This window comes from Muntiacus reevesi, chromosome 2 (genome assembly GCF_963930625.1).
Source record: "Muntiacus reevesi chromosome 2, mMunRee1.1, whole genome shotgun sequence".
Classification (NCBI taxonomy): Eukaryota; Metazoa; Chordata; class Mammalia; order Artiodactyla; family Cervidae; genus Muntiacus; species Muntiacus reevesi.
In genome coordinates, this window is record NC_089250.1 from 90,684,022 (window position 1) to 90,706,970 (window position 22,949).

A 22,949-nucleotide genomic window follows, 5' to 3' on the forward strand; every position below is an offset into this window, starting at 1 on the left:
CTTCATAAAGCATAAGTTTGCGTTTTGGTCAGTCTATGAAATTCTCTACCTTATGTTAAAGTGTAGAAAATCCTCTCCCATAAAGGAACAAATTTAGAATTACAAATTTTTAGCTTGAGATTTTCAAGGGTAAAAGAAGACACTTGTAAAGATAAAGAAACCTGGAGCTATTTTTGTATCAAAAAGAAAATAAAGGAGAATCAAAATCTTTTATTTTTGTTCCATGACTTTATAATTCAACTGTACTTTTCCTTCTCCAAAAGCAGATAGGCATAGACAATGATTACAATAGGTAAATAGGTACTTTTTCTTATAAAAATCTTATAACAGCTTTAGGATCAAATTCCTTCCAAATTTAACTTGATTAACTTCTGAATAAGAAATACCATTTTTAAGTAAAATTATTGCATTCCAGAGAGTATTATAGTTTATTTAGCATATGGGATCTGAGTTCCCTGAGCAGGAATTGAACCTGTGCCCGGCTACAGTGGAAGCTCAGAATCCTAGCCTCTGGATTGCCAGAGAAGTCCCTCCAGAGGGTATTATAAACAGCTAAAAAAGAAGAAAGGGAAATCATACTGATTTAAACCATGCTGGAATAAATATTTTGCACATCATCAATAGCCAATAATGGTTTCCCTGATAGCTCAGTTGGTAAAGAATCTGCCTACAATGCAGGTGACTCCAGTTTGATTCCTGGGTCAGGAAGATCTGCTGGAGAAGGAATAGGCTACCCACTCTCCAGTATTCTTGAGCTTCCCTTGTGGCTCAGCTGATAAAGGATCTGCCTGCAATGCAGGAGACCTGGGTTCGATCACTGGGTTGGGAAGATCCCCTGGAGAAAGGAAAGGCTACCCACTCCAGTATTCTGGCCTGGAGAATTCCATGGACTATCCAGTCCATGGGGTCACAAAGAGTCAGACATGACTGAGAGAGTTTCACTTTCACTTTTGATAGCCAATAATATTTGGAAGATTTGGAGATGATCTGGTTTGCATTGCACATATACACTTTAAAATACCTCATGAATTAAGTCAAGCTTTACCTCAAACAGATGCTAAGAAATATGAAAATATGTAGAGTTTTGCTGTATTTAAGATCGTTATCTAAAAACTGCTTGGTTTTTGTTTTTCCAGAGAGCACAGTCAGATGAACTGGAAAAAATTGAAAAGCATGGCCGGTCCTCCAAAGACAAGGAGAACGCCAAGTCTCTAGACAAACCTGAGCAGTAAGCACACCGTGGGCCCATGGGCAGCAGGCAGGCCTTGGGGGGCTCTTTCCATTGGGAGAATGGGGTGTCTTCTGTGCATCAGCGTCATGAACGACGTGAGGATGAACGTGTTTATGTGCGTCATCTTTTTCCTCTTAACTTGGCTTTATTTCCTTAGGTTCCTTTATGAACTGTCACTAATCCCCAACTTTTCAGAGCGAGTCTTTTGCATCCTGTTTCAGTCCACATTTTCAGAAAACATTTGCTCAATTCGGCGCAAACTGGAGCTGCTACAGAAGTTGTGTGAGGTGGGTGCTTGGGTTCTGATACTTAATTGTGCTCAGTCATGTTCATATTTCAAACAAGTTGTCTTTTATTTACAGTAAATACTTTCAACTGAGTACCATTTGAAGACATTTTCTTTATTTCCCCTCAACAAATTGTCAGTGATTCCAACCAAATGCTTCAGGAATAGCTCTGACTCAACAGAAGAGAAATATTCTTCTGAAAATAAAGAACAAATGCTTGGCAGAAATGACCGATATTAACATCTAAAACAGTTTGTCAGAATTTAATAGTACCATTTATTCTGGTTGTGGTAAATTATGTTGAAAAGTAGCATTATGTCATTAAAGAGATTTTAAGAGGAAGTGATACACAAATTCAAGTTAAACTGTGTGTTTTGGAAGAAGTGAGTGTGAACCTTTCAGGGATAAATCTAAATTTGGAAATTAAACTTTATAACTGTGTTTCGGTTTCCCACACCTTATATTAAAAATGTTACCCAAAGACAGGCACAGTTGGACTGATAGCAGTGACGTTGTACTGTGGTGGTTCTCATGTTACGGGTGTATTTGGTTTCCTTGCAATTACACAACAGAAGCATCCTAGGCACGTACCTCTCAGCTGAAGAAGCACAACCTGCATGCTGTTAGTGGTGCAGCTTTTTCAAAGTTATCTCTGGAGATGCTATTCTTAAATAAACCTAAAATGAGCACTGATGAAGCTTGGATATGACCCATAATTATTAGTATGATATGAATATCTGCCACTGACTTAAGAAAATTCAAACAGTAATTGAGAAATTCTTCTTTATCCTGTTTTACAGACATTAAAACATGGCTCAGGGGTTATGCAGGTTTTGGGTTTGGTTCTTGCCTTTGGCAACTACATGAATGGTGGAAATAATACTCGGGGACAGGCAGACGGTTTTGGATTAGATATTCTCCCGAAGCTGAAAGATGTTAAAAGCAGTGTAAGTATTTTGAGTGAGTGAATGTAGCAAACTGAGGAGTGGATGTCTGTTTTGTAATAAGTTAAACTGTAAACCGGTGTGATAAATGTTTATGCTCCAAGGTCAAAAGTTCTATTATGTTCTGAGCCAGATAAAGATAATGGCCACCATATATTTGTGATCAAGAGAAGAATAATTTTCCTAAAGTGAGTAATTTTGAATCCTATATCTAATGAATAACTGAATAGACAGTATTTTAAAATAAAAATAACTAATTTTTACTTTCTTTACCATGTCTGCTAATACTTATCTATTTGGATCTGAGGACTAGTTAATTTTTATGAATTAGACAGTATATCCATCACGTTCTTCTTCTCTCCATGTTAAGCAAGTGACCCCCAACAGGCCCAGATTTTAAAAACAAAACAAAGATGAGTGAAAGTCACCCAGTCGTGTCTGACTCTTTGTGACACTATGGGCTATAGAGTTCGTGGAATTCTCCAGGCCAGAATACCGGAGTGGGTAGCCTTTCCCTTCTCCAGGGGGTCTTCCCAACTCAGGGATAAAAACTCAGGTCTCCCACATTGCAGGTGGATTCTTCACCAGCTGAGCCACAAGAGAAGCCCAAGAATACTGGAGTGGGTAGCCTATCCCTTCTCCAGTGGATCTTCCCAACCTAGGAATTGAACTGGTATCTCCTGTATTGTAGGTGGATTATTTACCAACTGAGCTATCAGGGAAGCCCAAAATTTAAAAGATGACTCTCTTTTTCTCCATATAATCCTCTCTTTGATATTGGTATATATGGGAACATCTAAGCCCCCTTTGTGAAGCTTTAATCTCTATCCTTTAGAAATAAATTCTATTATTTTCAAAGTTTACAATGTCAGACTTTAACCACTCTGGTGGTTTCCTTGATCTTGTATTTCTACCAACACTCTCATAATCTCTTAGACATCAGTTTGAAGCAAACACAAGTAGAGAAGTGGAATTTTTTAAAAAATTAAACTTCCTAAAGGATGTTCTCATGCCTACCAGTATCAAAGAGAGGATTATATGGAGAAAAAGAGAATCATCTCTTAAGTGTTTTTTCTCCATATGATCTTCTTCCTGATATTGGTAGGCGTGGGAACATCTAAGCCCTCTTGCAAGCATAATTATTTTTCTTAAAATTAACATCTAAGAGATTATGAGAGTGTCGGTAGAAACATAAGATCAGGGAAACCACCAGAGTGGTTAAAGTCTGACATTGTAAACTTTGAAAATCATAGAATTTATTTCTAAAGGATGGAGATTAAAGAAGCTTCACAAAGATCTATATGATGAAGGAAATGTTTTTAAAATATTAAATTCAAGTGAGGGATTTCCCAGGTGGCACTAGTGATAAAGAATGTGCCTGCCAGTGAAGGAGACATAAGAGACCCTGGGTCAGGTTCGATTTCTAGGTCGGGAAGATCCCCTGGAGGAGGGCTTGGCAATCCACTCCAGTATTCTTGCTGAAGAATCCCGTGGATAGAGAAACCAGGCAGGCTACATTCCACTGGGTCGCAAAGAGTCGGACACGACTGGAGCAGTCGACTTAGCATGCCCTCCCACAAGTTTAAGTGAACAATTGGCCTATGAAAATGAAAATATAGAGAATTGTCCTCCTAGATAAGGAAATAATAATAATAAGGAAATAATCTCCCTGACAGAAGAGATACTTATTTTGCTTTTTCCTGCAGGTCAACAACTCACTGGTTTGTTTAGTCATTACACTCATGTGTTCATTTGACATTCTTTTATCCAGCTTCTATGAAATGCCAGACACTGTACTTTTCCAGAGCTGGGAAAAGCATAGTCCTTTCTTGGAACACAAACAGCATATAACTTTTGTGATTTTTATGGTTCTATCTGTTCAAGTGCCTTTTTATTTGTATGACAGACATTTTCTCAGGAACCTTTAATATGTCAACCTGATAAATCACATTTATTCAAAATTTATTTATTCTTCTAAACACATGGTAGATTTTGAATAGTTCTTTTTTATAAGATTTATTTATTTATTTTTATTTTTGTGCTGGATCTTCGCTGCTGCACATGCAGTCTTTCTCTCATTTCAGCGAGCGGGGGCTACTCTCCAGTTGCAGTGCACAAGCTTCTCATTGCGGTGGTTTCTCTTGTCCTGGAGCATGGGCTCTAAGTGTGCAGGCCTCAGTAGTTGCAGCTCTCGGGCTCTGGAACATGAGCTCAGTAGTTGTGGCACACAGGCTTAGCCCCACAGCATGTGGAACCTTCCCAGATCAGGATTCCAATGTGTGCCCCCAGCACTGGCTGGTGGATTCTTAACCACTGGACCACCAGGGAAATACTGAATAGTTCTTAGCAACTGATTGTTGGATTGGAACAAGTAACTTTTGCAAATAACATTAGAATATAAATATAATCAATAAAATGTTACTTATAAAAATGAATCTGAAATAGATTCTTATGGTCATAATTACATATGTATAAGGGATTATTTGTTTTTTGTATTGGTTACTATATCTTATTCAGTCCTCCTATAAGTTAAATTTCATTAATTTAAATAATTAAGGAATGATATGGATAAAAATAATCAAGAAGTAAGATTTTTTTAATAATTTAACTTGTATTCTCACAAGGGCTATGCAAAGTCTATTTGGTTCTTTCTCTGTAAAATAAAAGATAACTATGTCTGTATAGTTTCATAGACTTGCACACGAGCACGCGTGGAACTGTTACTCAGATCACTCAGAATTACCTAGGCATTTAGTAAGTGTTTTGTTAATTGACTGAGGTATTGCTGATCATTTCACTGATTTGCAAGTTAGGAAAGACAAAGGAAGTTAGTTGCTTAAATCATTTTACAAGTAATCCTGCTTCTAATTAATGTACTATTTTTGTTATTATAGCTATGTATTTCTGTGTAATCGATGTACATAGTAAGATATGTTGTTGTTGCTTAGTTTAAGTCATGTCCAACTCTTTGCAACCCCATGAACAGTAGCCCGCCAGGCTCCTCTGTCCATGGGATTTCCCAGGCAAGAATCCTGAAGTGGGTTGCCATTTCCTTCTCCAGGGGATCTTCCCAAGCCAGGGATTGAACCCCTCTCTCCTGCATTGGCAGGTGAATTCTCTATTGCTGAGCCTCCAGGGAAGCCCCTAATATGTTCAGGGAGTCTGTGTTGTGTTAGTCACTCAGTTGTGTCCAACTCTTTGTGACCGCATGGACTGTAGCCCACCAGGCTCCTCTATCCATGTGATTTTCTAGGCAAGAACACTGGATTGGGTTGCCATTCCCTTCTCCAGGGGATCTTCCCGACCCAGGGATTGAACCCACATCTCCTGCATTGGCAGGTGTGTTCTTTACCATCTGAGCTACCAGGGAAGCCCATCAGGGAGCCTAACAGATATATTATCATATCCCATCAGACTTGTTTATAAAAGAATGTTGCTCTTTTTATTAATGAGGGGAAAGTCATGGTTATATTGAATATTCTAGAAAACAAAGTTTTTATTATAGGGTATGTTTTAAAAAATATGTATTTGGTTTCACACATCCCAATTATCTAGTATTTATTTTGAGAATTAAAAAAAAAAACATGTATTAATGCTTCTAAATGTGCCAGAAAAGAAGGTAGAAAGCTCTTCTTTGAAGATTGTTAGATATGAAGCAGTTTTTCTTCTTTAGAACTACATACATTGCATTCTTATAGCTGCATAGATACTAATTCTTGAATCTAAGTCACTGACATAATTTATAACATGAATTTGCATTTTTAAAGCTCCAGCTTACTTGAGATAATACCTAACTTTTAAATTTTCTTAATCTACTTAGTAATAAACCTCAGTCAAGCTTCCTGTTGGAGTGGTCCCTATTGGTTTAGCCATATAGAAATGCTGGTGTTATTTAGTCATTTCTGTTTAGATAGTAGTTATACCTGTTAATAATAAGAAATAAAAGTAATGAATTAATTTTCTGGTTGAGGAAGGTGAAGGCAGGAAGGTGTGTATAACTGAGACAACCCTCGAAACAGTTGTGCTTCCACTTGGGGCTCAGGTGGGAACAGATTGGGGCAGGACAAGACCATCTGGGCCATTAAACGATAGGAACATGAAACAAAGAACGTCTCCTTTCATCCTAAATAGTCTCATCTACATGTGTGGGTTTACTGGGGTGAATTTTATTTAATGCCGTATATTTAGTCATTTTTAAAAATGTGTTTCTGCTCACTTTGGTCTCTTTGCCTAGGACAATAGCAGAAGCCTGTTGTCATATATCGTGTCATATTATCTTCGCAATTTTGATGAGGTGAGATAATGTTCACAGAGTCACATTTTGTTATTCCTTTTTGTTGAGTGATATGGTCATGTTTGATGTTTGTCATTGCTGCTGCTGTTCTGTCCTCATTTATTTAAATGTTCTGTGCTTCGTGCTGGCCAGGACGCTGGGAAAGAACAATGTGTGTTTCCACTGCCTGAACCCCAGGACCTCTTTCAGGCCTCGCAGATGAAGTTTGAAGATTTTCAAAAAGACCTCAGAAAACTCAAGAAAGACCTGAGAGGTAACTTACAATGTTAAGGAAACTCAGTTGTTATTTATGCTTCTTTAATGAGAGAACAGATTTTTCAGTGTTTCTAAAGAAAGTAAACATCAATGTAAATAAACATTTTCATATGTGGCAAAAGAAAAATTTTACAAGTAATCTTATTCTTTTGTTGTTTAAAAAACAAATGTGTATTAGAAATCTATGTGTATTAAAAATACACATATATTTCTATGTGTATTAGAAATCTAGTTATTTAATCGCACTTGGTTATTTGAATAGCAGCCTCTTTCATCAGGGACAAATTTTATTGTCTTACTTTCACTTTATGTTCAAGAATATTTGTACATTTATCATGTCTTGTTAAAAGACACATATTTCCTCCCCACCTGCCCTTGGTATACTTGCCTTAAGATTTTGTGGTATGTGAACTTTCCTGGGAAGAAAACATTTTTTCATGTATTTGGTTAAAAATAAATGCATGTGTAATGGTTTATTGTTATTGTTCAGTTGCTGAGTCATGTCTGACTCTTTGTGATTCAGTGGACTGCAGCACACCAGGCTTTCCTGGCCTTTACTGTCTCTCAGAGTTTGCCCACAGTCATGTCCATTGGGGCTTCCCAAGTAGCACTAGTGGTAAAGAACCCAGTTGACAAGGCAGGAGACAGAATAGATGCAGGTTCTATCCCTGGGTTGGGAAGGTCACCTGGAGAAGACCATGGCAGTCCACCCCAGTATTCTTGCCTGGAGAACCCTCATGGACAGAGGAGACTGGCTGGATACAGTCCATAGAGTCTCAAAGAGTCAGACACCACTGAATCAACTTAGCACACAGGCACGCATGTCCATTGAGTTGGTGATGCCATCCAACCATCTCATCTCTGTCACCCCTTCTCTTACTGCCCTCAGTCTTTCCAGCATCAGGGTCTTTTCCAATGAGTCAGCTCTTCGCATCAGGTGCCCAAAGTATTGGAGCTTCAGCTTCAGCATCAGTGAATATTCCAGTGAATATTCAGGATTGATTTCCTTAAACTGATAGGTTTAATCTCCTTGGTGTCCAACTGACTCTTTAGTCTTCTCAATTGTTAGTTGAGAAGCCTTAGATCATTTTGAAGAGACTTTGAAATTCTTCAGAACGGTAAATTTAAAGTAATGCACAAAAGCAAATAGTTTACAATTTTTTATTTTTTGTAAATAAAAATCCTTTCATCTGTCCTACCTTTATAAATGAGGTACAGTTGGCTTATAATATTATTATTAGTTTCAGGTGTACAACTTAATAATGACAAAGGTCCATATGGTCAAAGCTATGATCTTTCTAGTGATCATGTACAGACATGAGAGTTGGACCATAAAGAAGGCTGAGCACCAGAGAATTGATGTTTTCAAATTGCAGTGGTGGAGAAGACTTTTAAGAGTCCCTTAGACAGCAAGGAGATCAAACCAGTCAATCCTAAAAGGAAATCAACCCTGAATACTCATTGGAAGGACTGATACTGAAGCTCCAATACTTTGGCCACCTGATGTGAAGAGCCAGTTCATTGGAAGTGACCTTGAGGGTGGGAAAGATTGAGGGCAGGAGGAGAAGGGAGTGACAGAGATGAGATTGTTGGATGGTATCACAGAGTCAATGGACATGAACTTGGGCAAACTCTCGGAGATAGTGAGGGTTGGAGAAGTCTGGTGTACTGCACTGAACAACAGGAAAATTTTCATATATTATGCACCAGCGTTATTACAGTGTTATATTCCGTATGCTGTACCTTGCATCCCTGTGACTTATTTATTTTGTAACTGGCAGTTTGTGCCTCTTTAATCCCTTTCACCTATTTCACGCACCTACTTTATCTTCTTTTCATGAAGTTTCTTCATTTATGGAGTTGAGAATACCACAACTTTCAATTTAAGCCTCTTTCTCACTATTTAAGCATAGTCAGGGAGGACATTTATGTGAAATTTTCATTGCATGTTGTATCGCTAGATGAGAAGAGGCTGATTTACCCCAGAAGCCAAAAAGATGATACGACTTTTTAAAGAGATTCTATCCTAGTGATCTATAATCAAATTTATAGAGTTGTTATATTCTGGTCATAGATGATTTTATATAGATTTAAATCATCATAATAACATTATATAGTTTGCTTATAGTTCCTAAATACTTAATATGTATTTTGTGTCTGAGGCATGATAGACCTTTGCTAGGTGCCGTGAGTATCAAAGATACAAGCATCACTGTCAAGGAGGAGTGAAATCCTGCCCCTTAGGTGCTCCCCTGAGAGCATCAAATATGGGTGCTCATGGATTGATTATACTCTTTGCAGTTGAAGATGGTGAAGCTCTATACAAGCAGCAAAAAAAAAAAGAGAGACCAGGAGCTGACTGTGGCTCAGATTGAAAAATTCAGACTTAAATTCAAGAAAGTAGGGAGAACCTCTAGGCCATTTGGGTTTGACCTCCATCACATCCCTTATGATTATACAGTGGAAGTGACAAATAGATTCAAGGGAGTAGACCTGATAGAGAGCCTGAAGAACTATGGACGGAGGTTCGTGACATTGTATAGGAGACAGGGATCAAGACCATCCCCAAGAAAAAGAAATGCAAAAAAGGCAAAACGGCTGTCTGAGGAGGCCTTACAAATAGCCAAGAAAAGAAGAGAGGCTAAAGGCAAAGGAGAAAAGGAAAGATATACCCATCTGAATGCAGAGTTCCAAAGAATAGCAAGGAGAGATAAGAAAGCCTTCCTAGTGATCAATGCAAGGAAATAGAGGAAAACAATAGAATGGGGAAGACTAGAGATCTATTCAAGAAAATTAGAGATACCAAGAGAACATTTCATGCAAAGATGGGCTCAATAAAGGACAGAAATGGTATGGACCTAACAGGAGCAGAAGATGTTAAGAAGAGGTGGGTAGAATAAACACAAGAACTGTACCGAAAAGGTCTTAAGGACCCAGATAACCATGATGGTGTGATCCCTCACCTAGAGCCAGATATCCTGGAATGCAAAGCCAAGTGGGCCTGAGGAAGCATCACTACGAACAAAGCTAGTGGAGGTGATGGAATTCCAGTTGAGCTATTTCAAATCCTGAAAGATGATGCTGTGAAAGTGCTGCACTCCATATGCCAACAAATATGGAAAACTTAGCAGTGACCACAGGACTAGAAAAGGCCAGTTTTCATTCCAATCCCAAAGAAAGGCAATGCTGAAGAATGTTCAAACAATTGCACTACTGAACTCATCTCACATGTTAGCAAATTAATGCTCAAGATTCTCCAAGCCAGGCTTCAAAAGTACATGGACCAAGAACTTCCAGATGTTCAACCTGGATTTTTTTAGAAAAGGCAGAGGAACCAGAGATCAAATTGCCAGCATCCACTGGATCATAGAAAAAGCAAGAGAATTTCAGAAAAACATCTATTTCTGCTTTATTGACTACACTAAAGCCTTTGACTGTGTGGATCACAACAAACTGGAAAATTCTGAAAAAAGATGGGACTATCAGACCACTTTACCTGCCTCCTGAGAAATCTGTATGCAGGTCAAAAAGCAACAGTTAGAATAGACATGGGACAACGGACTGGTTCCAAACTGGGAAAGGAGTATGTCAAGGCTGTATATTGTCACCCTACTTATTTAATTTACATGAAGAGTACATCATGTGAAATGCCAGGCTGGATGAAGCACAAGCTGGGATCAGGATTACCTGAAGAAATATCAATAACCTCAGATATGCAGATGACACCCCTCTTATGGCAGAAAGAGAAGAGGAACTAAAGAACCTCTTGATGAAGGTGAAAGAGGAGAGTGAAAAAACTGACTTAAAACTCAACATTCAAAAAACTAAAATTATGTCATCTGGTCCCATCACTTCATGGCAAATAGATGAGGAAACAATGGAAGCAGTGACATATTTTATTTTCTTTGGCTCCAGAATCACCTCAGATGGTGACTGCAGCCATGAAATTAAAAAACACTTGCTCCTTGGAAGAAAAGCTATGAGAAACCTAGACAGCATATTAAAAAGCTGAGACTTTACTTTGTTGACAAAGGTCTGTCTAGTACTTTTAAGTCAGCAAATCTGGAAATTTCAGCAGTGGCCATGGGACTGAAAAAAGTCAGTTTGCATTCCAATCCCAAAGAAGGGCAATACCAAGAATGTTCAAACTACCCTGTAGTTGCACTCATTTTACATGCTAGCAAGGTTATGTTCAAAATCCTTCAAGCTAGGCTTCAGCAGCACATGAACTGAGAACTTCCAGATGTCCAAGCTGGGTTTTGAAGAGGCAGAGGAACCAGAGATCAAATGACCAACATTCATTGCCTCATGGAGAAAGCAAGGGAGTTCCAGAAAAACATCTACTTCGGTTTCATTGACTACACGAAAGCCTTTGACTGTGTATTTCACAACAAACTGGGCAATTCTTAAAGAGATGGGAATACCAGACCACCCTGTCTGTCTTCTGAGAAATCTGTATGTGAGTCAAGAAGTAACAGTTAGAACAGTACATGGAACAATTGACTGGTTCCACATTGGGAAAGGAGTAGGACAAGGTTGTATATTGTCACCCTACTTATTTAACTTATATGCAGAGTACATTATGCGAAATGCCAGGCTGGATGAAGCACAAGCCTGGATGAAGCACAGGCTGGAATCAAGATTGCCAAGAGCAATATCAGCCACCTCAGATATGCAGATGATACCATTCTAATGGCAGAAAATGAAGAGGAACTAAAGAGCTTCTTGATGAGGGTGAAGGAGGAAAGGGTGAAAGAGGAAAGCTAGTTTAAAACACAACATTCAAAAAACTAAGATCTTGGCTTCCAGTCCCATCACTTTATGGCAAACTGAAGGGGAAAAAGTGGAAACAGTGCCATAGTTTATTTTGGGGGCTCCAAAACCACTGTGGATGGTGACTGCAGCCATGAAATTAAAATACAGTTGCTCCTTCACAGCAAACTTTGAGAAACGTAGGAAAACTTTGAGAAACCTAGATAGCATATTGAAAAGCAGAGATATCATTTTGCCAACAAAGGACCATATAGTCAAAGCAATGATTTTTCCAGTAGTCATGTACAGATGTGAGAGATGGACCATAAAGAAGGCTGAGTGCTGAAGAACTGATGCTTTCAATTTGTGGTGCTGGAGAAGACTCTTGACTTTGCTCGGGAAATGCAAATCAGAACCACAATGTGATATCACCTCACACTTTTCAGAATGGCTGTCATTGAAAAGCACAAATAACAAATGTTGGTAAGGACATGGAGAAAAGGGAACCCTTGTGCACTGTTGTTGGGAATGTAAATTGGTGCAGTCTCTGTGGAAAACACTATGGAAGATTTACAAAAAACTAAACATAGAGCTACCATATGAACCAGCAATTCCACTCCTGGGTATATGTCTTAAAAAAAAAAACACAAACACAAATTTGAAAAGATACATACATCCCTATACTTATAGCAACATTATTCACAGTTATCAAGATATGGAAGCAGCCTAAATGTCCATCAGCAGGTGAATGGATAAAGACGATGTATACACACACACACACACACACACACACACACACACACACACACACAAACACATACACAATGGAACACTACTCAGCCATAAAAAGGAATGAAATTTTGCCACTTATGACAACATGGATAGAATTAGAAGGTACTGTGCAGAGTGAAAAAAGGTAGAAAGACAAATACTGTGTGATATCACTTATACATGGAAACTATAAAATATTGCAAAGTAGTGGATTTAGTTAAAAAAAAAAAAAAGCAGACTCACAGTTATAGAGAACAAACTAGTAGTTAATAGTTGGGTGAGGGAAGGGAGAAGGATGATATGGGGAGTGAGGAGTGGTTGGTAAAAACTGTCATGTATGAAATAAACTACAAGGATGTATTTTACAACACAGAGAACATAGCCAATATTTTAAAATAATTATAGATGGAGTATAACTTTTAAAATTCTTTGTCAGTATATTTCAAAACCCACTGAAAAATTAAAAAAATTAAAAAAAATTCTTTGTCAGTATATTGTATACCTGGAACTTACATAATTTGTACATCAATTATACTTCAATAAAGAGAAGGTAGGGGACTTCCTTTTGTGGTCCAGTGATTAAGAATCCACCTGCCGATGCAGGGGACACAGGTTTGATCGCTGGTCCAGGGAAATTCCACCTGCTGAGGAGCAACTAAGGTCGTGTGCCACAACTACTGAAGCCTGTGTGCCTGGAGCCTGTGCTCTGCAAGAAGAGAAGCCACTGAAATGTGAAATCTGTGCACTGTAACGAAGAGCAGCCCCTGCTTGCTGCAACTAGAGAAAGCCCGAGTGCAGCAATGAATACCCAGTGAAGCCAAAAGTAAAATAGTAAATAAATAAAAATTTTAAAATGAACCTCTGTTTAATAAAAGTGAAGAGAAAGAAAAGAAAAGGTAGGCACTTCCTTGGAGATCCAGTGGTTAAAATTCTGGGCTTCTAGTGCAGGGGGCTTAATTTCTATTCCTGGTCTGGGAACTAAGATCCCATGTGTGCTGGTGTAGTCAAAAATAAATTAATTAAATTTAAAGGAAAAGAAAAGGTAATCTCCCTTGTTGAGTTAGGTTTTGATTCTTCAGAATTTTTTTGAAGAGAGAGTAGATGCTTTAGTTATCTACTGTTATATGATCAGAATAGGTGTTTGAAACAGAACTTGCTATCCTAAGATTAGCCTCCCTTCTGTGCCGGATGACAGTAAGGTGAGGAGGTGAATGAGAGGCAAGCAGAGGTCAGAACTAAACGAAGGACGGTCTTAAGATGGGAGATGAATCAGTAGAAAGGCTGACCTCGGTAGCACTGAGCCCCATCACTGGAAATGCCCCCATGTGTGCCCTAAGCCTGGAACTGTGCATGCCTGCATGGCACTTAATCTTCATGACTTTATCATGTCTTTTTTTTTTTTTTTTGAGGCTAATTACTTTACAATATTGTAGTGGTTTTGCCATACATTAACATGAATCCGCCACAAGTGTACATGTGTTCCCCATCCTGAACCCTTCTCCCACCTCTCTCCCCTTCCCATCCCTCTGCGTCATCCCAGCACACCAGCCCCAAGCATCCTGTCTCGTGCATTGAACCGGGACTGGTGATCCATTTCACATATGATAATATACATGTTTCAGTGCCATTCTCCCAAATCATCCCACCCTCACCCTCTCCCACAGAGTCCAAAAGACTCTTCTATACATCTGTGTCTCTTTTGCTGTCTCACATACAGGGTTATCGTTACCACCTTTCTAAATTCCATATGTATGCGTTAGTATACTGTATTGGTATTTTCCTTTCTGGTTTACTTCACTCTGTATAACAGGCTCTAGTTTCATCCACCTCATTAGAACCGATTCAAATGTATTCTTTTTAATGGCTGAGTAATATTCCCTTCTGTATATGTACCACAGCTTTCTTATCCATTCGTTTGTTGATGGACATCTAGGTTGCTTCCATGTCTTACACATGTTATAATGTTTTGGTGTCATTCAGTATATTCAACGTTGAAGCTTAAAGAATCAATACCACTGTCTCTTCCTAAATTCTACAGGGTACAAACTTGTGGAGTTTTGTTATATAAAATTATGCTGTTTACATAGATACTATATATGTCAAATAAGTAATTTAGAATTATTTTAGTTTTGCTTTGGACTGCCCTCACTTAATAGAGTGAATGCATTTAGATGATCTAAGTGACCTCTATGGTATTGCTTATGATAATAAGTAAACGTTGGCTTTTCGTGCTTCCTGAGGCCTCATGTGAGAAGAAGGGCCATTGCCAAGAATGTGCACTCCCCATGTCATGTGTTTATGCTGAAACCACCTCCCCGCCAGAAAACAACTTGGAGGCTTGCTCACACCGCACAGAGGTTCATGCCTTTGCTGACTCTGAAGTTATGGTCCCTCCTCTCTGAGAACAGAGGTACCTTGAGGGGTATCACAGTGGGTGACAGAGAGCTGGAGGGTCATCTAGTCCAGCTGTGTCACCCACAACATCCACACACATCATGTGACTGTTGATCATTAGTGTGAGGTAGATCAGGGTTAGTGATGACCAGTAAAGAGTACAGTAATAGTATGGAAAATGCTAACATGTCTGAGTTTGTCCCTATAAATGTCATTCCCACAATCTGAAGCATTGCCTCAGTGCAATGCTTGGGAGATGAGAGTTCCCTGTTCTTGTTGCATGTTAGAAGCTGTCCCTCTGGTGGTGGTGGTAATTGTAGCAAACATGATAATCCTCTGATTGTGTATCCAGTAGCCTTCTGCATATTTTACCTATGTAAAGCCCTTTCATCTTCATAGCAAAGTAGACACTATTATTAACCCCATATTACAAATGAAGAAACTGAGGCACAGAGGGGGTGCATACCTGGCCAAAGACTCACAGCTTGTAAGTAAACTACAAACCCAGTCTCCAGAACCCATGCTGTTAGCCTCCAGGCCATCCTGCTCTGCTACTGTTGCTGATAAAACTAAAGATAATGGCAGGAATGGTGGTGAAAACTTACATGGACTTTACCATGTACCAGGCTCCATTCTAAGTGCTCTACATGCATTAACTGACATTCCTTGTAACAATCCGAAGAAGCAGGTTCCATCACTGTGTATTACAGATAAAAAGCCTGAGGCACAGAAAAACTGACTGTCTTTTTGAAACTTACAGCTGTTACATTTTATCTTTTTGTTGCTTTTACCTCTTAAATTTTTGTAGCCTGTGCACTCGATCTGTCCATGGAAGTGCATCACTTGTGTGTGGAGAGTAACCCAAAATACTGAGAATTCCTCTCATTGGAACTCACTGGTCCCACTCACTACTGGTTCTCCTTATAATATCTGACATTTCCTTCTAAATCTTCTGTCTTCATAGCCTTCTCTTCCTCTGCTTCTTCATTATAGTTAGCATTGCTCAGGTGTTCAACCTTGGCTTGCTCTTCTTCTCACTAGACATGCTTTCTCAAGTGGTCTTATTCAGAGTTTTCCTGTATCACTCTGATCTGCAGACTCACACACGCAGCTGCTTGCTGGCAGCTACACATGGACGTTCCACTGGCATCTTAAAACTCAGCGAGTTCAAAAGCAAATTAATTTTCTTTTCTTTGAAAAATACTCTTCTTCCTGTGTGCTTCATCCCAAAGCCTCCAAAGCTATGAACCCAGTCAGCATCCTTCTTTCCCCTCCCTCCTTCACACAGTAATGCACATTAGAATCACTGTTTTAATCTTTTTTGTGTCTTGTACCTGGAGATTACTTTTCAAAATGACTGGGATGAAAGCCTTGGCACGTAGACTCAGAAAAGCCTCCTCAATTAACAAACTGAAGAGTAACAATCATATGATCATTTTAATAGATGAAGGAAAAGCTTTTGACAGAATTCAACTTCTGTTTACAATAAGAACTCTCCACAAAGTGGATATAGAGGGAATATACCTCAACATAACAAAATCTCTGTAGGATAAGCCCACAGCAAACATCATACTCACTGCTGAAAAGCAAGAAGCATTTTCTCTAAGGTCAGGAGCAAGACAAGGATGTCCATCTTGCCACTTTTATTCACCATAGTTTTAGAAGTCCGAGCCACAGCAATCAGACAAGGAAAAGAAATAAAAGAAATCCAAATTGGAATGGGAGAAGTAAAACTGTCACTGTTTGCAGATAACATGATACTATATATAAAAATTTCTAAACACACCACCAAAGAGTCAGACACGACTGAGCAACTGAACTGGACTGATGATATTTCTATTTTCAATTTTTTGAGGAATCGTCATACTGTTCTCTACAGTAGCTGCATGAATTTACATGCCCAGCAACAGTGAATGAGGGTTCTGTTTTCTCCACATTCTCCTCGCCAATAGTTATTTCTTGCCTTTTTGATAATGGTCACTCTACAGAAGTTGCTCAGTCGTGTCTGACTCTTTGCGACCCAATGGACTTCAGCACACCAGGCCTCCCTGTCCATCACCAACTCCCGGAGTTTACTCAAACTCATGTCCACTGAGTCGGTGATGCCATCCAGCCATCTCATCCTCTGTCGTCCCCTTCTCCTCTTGCCCCCAATCTTTCCCAGCATCAGGGTCTTTTCCAATGAGTCAGCTCTTCGCATCAGGTGGCCAAAGTATTGGCGTTTCAGCTTCAGCATCAGTACTTCCAATGAATATTCAGAACTAATTTCCTTTAGAATTGAATGTTTGGATCTCCTTGTAGTCCAAGGGACTCTCAAGAGTCTTCTCCAACACCACACTTCAAAAGCATCAATTCTTTGGCGCTCAGCTTTCTTTATAGTCCAACTCTCACATTCATACATGACTACTGGAAAAACCATAGGTTTGACTAGATGGACCTTTGTTGGCAAAGTAATGTCTCTGCTTTTTAATATGCTGTCTAGGTTGGTCATAACTTTCCTTCCAAGGAGCAAGCGCCTTTTAATTTCATGGCTGCAATCACCATCTGCAGTGATTTTGGAGCCCCCCAAAATTAAGTCTGACATTGTTTCCACTGTTTCCCCATGTATTTGCCATGAAGTGATGGGACCAGAGGCCATGATCTTAGTTTTCTGAATGTTGAGTTTTAAAGCCAACTTTTTCACTCTCTCCTTTCACTTTTATCAGGAGGCTCTTTAGTCCTTCTTCACTTTCTGGCATAAGGGTGGTGTCATCTGCATATCTGAGGTCATTAATATTTCTTCAGGCAATCTTGATTCCAGCTTGTGCTTCATCCAGTCCAGGGTTTCTCATGATGTACTCTGCATATAAGTTAAATAAGCAGGGTGACAACATACAGCCTTGACGTACTCCTTTCCCTATTTGGAACCAGTTCTGAACTCCAGTTGTGGGTATTTATACCAGTAAAAATGCTGATTGAAAGTGATGTATACATCCATATGTTTGTTGAAGCCTAATTTATGAATAGCCAAGATTTGAAAGCAACCTGGCTATCAACCAATAGATGAATGTATAAAGAAGACATGTTTTACATATACATGCGTGTGTATATCTGTTTTGTATACACACACACACACACACACACACACACACACACGTTTCACCTACACACACAGTGGAATGTTATTCAGCCATGGAAAAAGGAAAGATTCCTACCTGCAGCAGCACAAATGGACCTGGAGGGTATTATGCTAAGTGGAATATGTCAGACGAGAAAGACCAATGTTGTATGACTGTCAGTTATGTGTGGAATCCAAAAAGCAAAACAAATGATCAAATAAAACAGAGAAGATACATTGATACAGAGAATAAGCTTGTGGTTGCTGGGGTAGGGGTGCAGGGATGATTGAAAAAGGCATGTGGATAAGAGGTATAATCTTGCCTTTAATATAAAATAATCAATGGGGTTTAATATACAGCATGAGGAATATACTCAGCAATATTGTAATAGCTTTGTATGGTCACAGATAGTTACTAGACTCACCATGGTATTCATTCCATAATGTTTTTAAATGTTGAATCACTGTTGTATATCTGAAACTAACATAATGTTGTACATCAACTATAATATTTTTAATTTCTTTTTATAATCCCCTAAAGTGAAGCCTTGATAATAGACTTCTTTTGACAGCATTAGATGCTGACATTTGTCAGTTATCATGGTTAACAGGATTTCCTAAAACAATTTGTAATTGTTTTAATGCACCATTAGCAGTGTGACATTCTCAACACTGTCTCTCTTTAATTTCAGCCTGTGAAGTTGAAGCGGGGAAAGTTTACCAAGTGTCCTCAAAAGAGCACATCCAACCTTTCAAAGAAAACATGGAACAATTTATTATTCAAGGTAAATTCTGAAAAGATGCTGCACTTCCCTCCCTGCTCAGCAGAAATGTAGAAGGCATTTTAAAAAATAGGCATTGGTTTAAAAGGAGTTATTTTAACATCACAGAAAAATAAATGATGTTGTATCATAAATCACACAGTTGTGACAGACGAGCAATTAGCTAAATATGCTGTTTTGTGGATAATATTCATTATTACTGTTTTTTAATGACAGTAAATACAGTAGTTATTAGTTAAAATGGCATATACTTATAAAGGCATTACAATTTTTATGCTTTTTGTAATAGAAAGTTAGATATTCTTTAAAGTTTTATCTACACATACAGCTTCAGTTCAACTTGGTATTTCCTTTATCAAAACATTGTGCTACAAAACAAAGTGCATTGACGATTTTCTGATCTTTAAAACATCATATTCTATTTTTATAGGATGTATAATAAATAATCCTGGATATTTAACACCTTTTCCCCAAGGACCATAAACACTTTATAAATATTATGTTCTTGATTCTTCCTATATTCCTATGAAATAAGCAGCAGTGCAAAATTTCAAGCAGTATTAAAGGAACAAAAAAAAATTTATTAGGAGAAATGTATTAATCTATTGCTGTTTGAAATCCTTGAAACATGATTATATCAAAGGACTCACTACTCCACACATTTCTGCTTTGGAATATTGCATATCTTCTGAAGATCAGATCTGTATGAAGCTGTGCTCTGGGGAGGCTCTCCTAGTTCAGGAATTCTCCAGAGACTGATGTGGCCTGAGACTGAAGCCACGCAGTGCTCTGAAGACTGGCTTCATCTTCTGTCATTTTACATGTTGTTCAGGTGGCTGTAATGGTGATAACATAGTGAATGAGTTATACTGGAATTTGATTAAACATTAAGCACAGCTCTTTTTTAAATGAGACAATACCATTTAATCATTTAAATTAATTGTGATCTTAGAAACAGAAGTTTGGTCCATCATATATCAAAGTGGTTGTCATTTTCATATCCTCAGGGCCTCATAGCTGAGACTAGAACATCTGCTCACTGATTCCTAAATAGTCCTTGACTGAAATCCATGTTCTGTAGGATCCTGTCCGCTCACTCCACACTTAATGGTGAAAGAAAGTAAATCTTGGTTTTTCGTCCAGTGGGCCTTTAGGATCAAGAGCTTGTGATTTTATGGAATATTCTTTTTTGCTTATGGGTAAAAAGGAGTCCTTAACTCTATAACTCATTAAAAAAGAAGTCAAACAATTTGCTAGATTTCACATCTAAAACATTAATCAGTGTGTGATTCATATAGTTGGTCACATTATATGTGATTATATTATATAATATTCTGAATCTGTATTTTGTAGACCAAGTGCTGAATTTTTCTTTTGACTTCATTTTGTTTAATGAAGAGCAAAATTGTGTTTTTGCGACCCAGGTAGAATTTAGAAATTGTGCTTATAAATCATACATGATCAGCCATATCTAATCTTTCAAAATCATTATGATGATTCCAAGGTTGTGTGAGACCCTCAGAATTTGCCCAGTAGTTCACTTGGGTGGAGACCATATCCCTTCAGACTAAATGGATAGGTATCAATTCATGTTTTACTGGTCTTCTGTATTGTATCTCCTTTATTATGAAATTCAGGTGTTAGTAATTCTGCTTCTCCATGACTTCACGATCAAAGAAACAATGACTCTTGTAAAAATAATACCTTTTTATCCTTATAGGTGTGAAATACTTCACCTTATTACCATTAGGTTACTCCTCATTGAGTTGGACATGACTGAGTGACTTTCACTTTCACTTTTGGGCTTCCCTAGTGGTCAGCTGGTAAAGAATCTGCCTGCAATGTGGGAGACCTGGTTCCATCCCTGGGTTGGTAAGATCCTCTGGAGAAGAGAACGGCTGCCCCCTCCAGTATTCTGGCCTGGAGTATTGTGGCCATGGACTGTACAGTCCCATGGGGTCACAGAGTCAGACATGACTGAGTGACTTTCACTTTCAGTCCTAATTATTTATGTGACTCTTTTCTTCATGTCTCTTCGTCAAGCACCTTCAGTTAACCTTTTATTTCTTCTCTGGTTCTCTTCACGTGTTCTATGATTTTAAAAAATTTTTGAACACCTGTTTGCCCAAACATTCTTTGGGGTACTGAGTCACAGCAGTGAATAAGAAAATGTTTATGTCTTAGCAGGCATTACATTGTATGTTATCCGGAAGATGACAACAGCAAATCCTTAGGAAAAACTTACATAGATCAAATGTGTCTAAAATGTGGAAGAAAACAAAAGTCTAGCTTTAAACATGATTGCTCATGAGCCTGTGTTCAATGACATATAGTGAAAAAATGAATTTCAAAATACAGTTCTCTAAGAAGATGGCCAATTTTGGATTCCATATTTTTCTAGTTATCAGGACAAAATTCTAAAATTAAATCTATACACTAAAAATGTGTTCCATTATATATGCCAAAACTTTGTTTATAATTAGGCCTTCTTCAGTAATAAAACCATTTTCTTATATTAGCCTATGTGCTCAGGTTACTTTACATGGGTATATTCTTTTTTTTTAATAGTCCATCAAAGGCTTTTCAATGTGCTTCATTTTCTAAAGCTAAAGTCTCTCTCAGACAACCCAAGAGCCTATATCCAGTGCTAACCAAACATTTTAATTGCATTAGCTCTCACAGTATAATAGAGACCTCTCTTAAGCATACTCAAAGAGCCTCTGAGTCCACCTGGTCCAGTTATCCATTGATCCACCCCCATTTGCACTCCCCATCTTTTCAGTTCTACTCAAGACAAAACTTCATGGCCTTTACTTAAACACCTCTTTGGGGGTGTCCCTTACCTCTGCTCTGAAATAGACACATTTAGAGAGTTGAGTCCTGCTGCCATAAAGCAGATATTGATTGTAATGGTGCCACCTAAGTGCCATCCCTTATGTAGCATGAATAAATAATATTCAATTATTTATTATACAAATAGTGTTCTGAGCACACATACCGCCCCCCCCCCCCAGTTTTACATTCCTTGTGACATTTAACCATTCTCTGAGATTGCATCATTTTTTGTCCCCAAACAGTGTAAGGTCCATTAAGAGAGCACTTTGCTCTGCTTCTTGCTGTGTCCCTACACCTCGAAAAATGCCCGGAGTATAGTATACACCATCCTGCTCACCAGACAAAAGCCCGACAACCCTCATTAAGCCAATATTCACACCAAGGTAGCTCAACGTTTGTTTCTTGACAGGGTGGCTGTCCTTATACAATACTAACTGCTGTCACCTTAGTCATGCCAGAGACCTGCTGCTGGAATTCACTTCTTAGCAATACTATAATATTTCCCTTGCAAAGTTAGTTTTCTCAGTTTCTGAGATTTGTTTCTGTCTTCTCTTGAACCTCTACAATCTTCCTGTTCACTTACCTATTGCTCTAATGATAATCTCACTTCATCAACATTCAAAAAACTAAGATCATGACATTCAGTTCCATCACTTCATGGCAAATAGATGGGGAAAAAATGGAAAGAGTGACAGCTTTTATTTTCCTGGGCTCCAAAATCACTGCAGATGGTGACTGCAGCCACAAAATTAAAATACGCTTGCTCCTTGGAAAAAAAAGCTTATGACAAACCTAGACATCCACCAGACATGGAAAAATGGACTGGTTCCAAATTGGGAAAGGAGTACCTCAAGGCTATATATTGTCACCCTGCTTATTTGACTTATATGCAGAGTACATCATGTGAAATGCTAGGCTAGCTGAAGCAGAAGCTGGAATCAAGATTTCCGGGAGAAATATCAATAACATCAGATATGCAGATGACACCACCCTTATGGCAGAAAGCGAAGAGGAACTGAAGAGCCTATTGATGAAAGTGAAAGAGGAGAGTGAAAAAGCTGGCTTAAAACTCAACATTCAAAAAACGAAGATCATGGCATGCAGTCTCATCACTTCATGGCAAATAGATGGGGAAACAATGGAAACAGTGACAGACTTCATTTTCTTGGGCTTCAAAATCACTGCCGATTTTGACTGCAGCCATGAAATTAAACGATGCTTGGCTGTGACCAATGTAGACAGCATATTAAAAAGCAGAGACATTACTTTGCCAACAAAGGTCTGTCTAGTCAGAGCTGTAGTTTTTG

General features: G+C 38.5%; 1 protein-coding gene across 2 annotated transcripts in view; it reads left to right on the forward strand.

Annotated features, from left to right (window-relative positions):
- FMN2 (formin 2) overlaps positions 1-22,949 on the forward strand; it is a 358,232-nt gene that overhangs the window by 266,968 nt on the left and 68,315 nt on the right. Inside the window, exons 9-14 of one of the 2 annotated variants that reach the window (XM_065919853.1) lie at positions 1,137-1,228; positions 1,389-1,518; positions 2,319-2,465; positions 6,697-6,756; positions 6,889-7,009; positions 18,718-18,810. In XM_065919853.1, coding sequence (XP_065775925.1) covers positions 1,137-1,228; positions 1,389-1,518; positions 2,319-2,465; positions 6,697-6,756; positions 6,889-7,009; positions 18,718-18,810 — 643 coding nt within the window. The remainder of the gene's footprint in view (positions 1-1,136; positions 1,229-1,388; positions 1,519-2,318; positions 2,466-6,696; positions 6,757-6,888; positions 7,010-18,717; positions 18,811-22,949) is intronic. The other variant, XM_065919854.1, reaches the window with a different exon arrangement.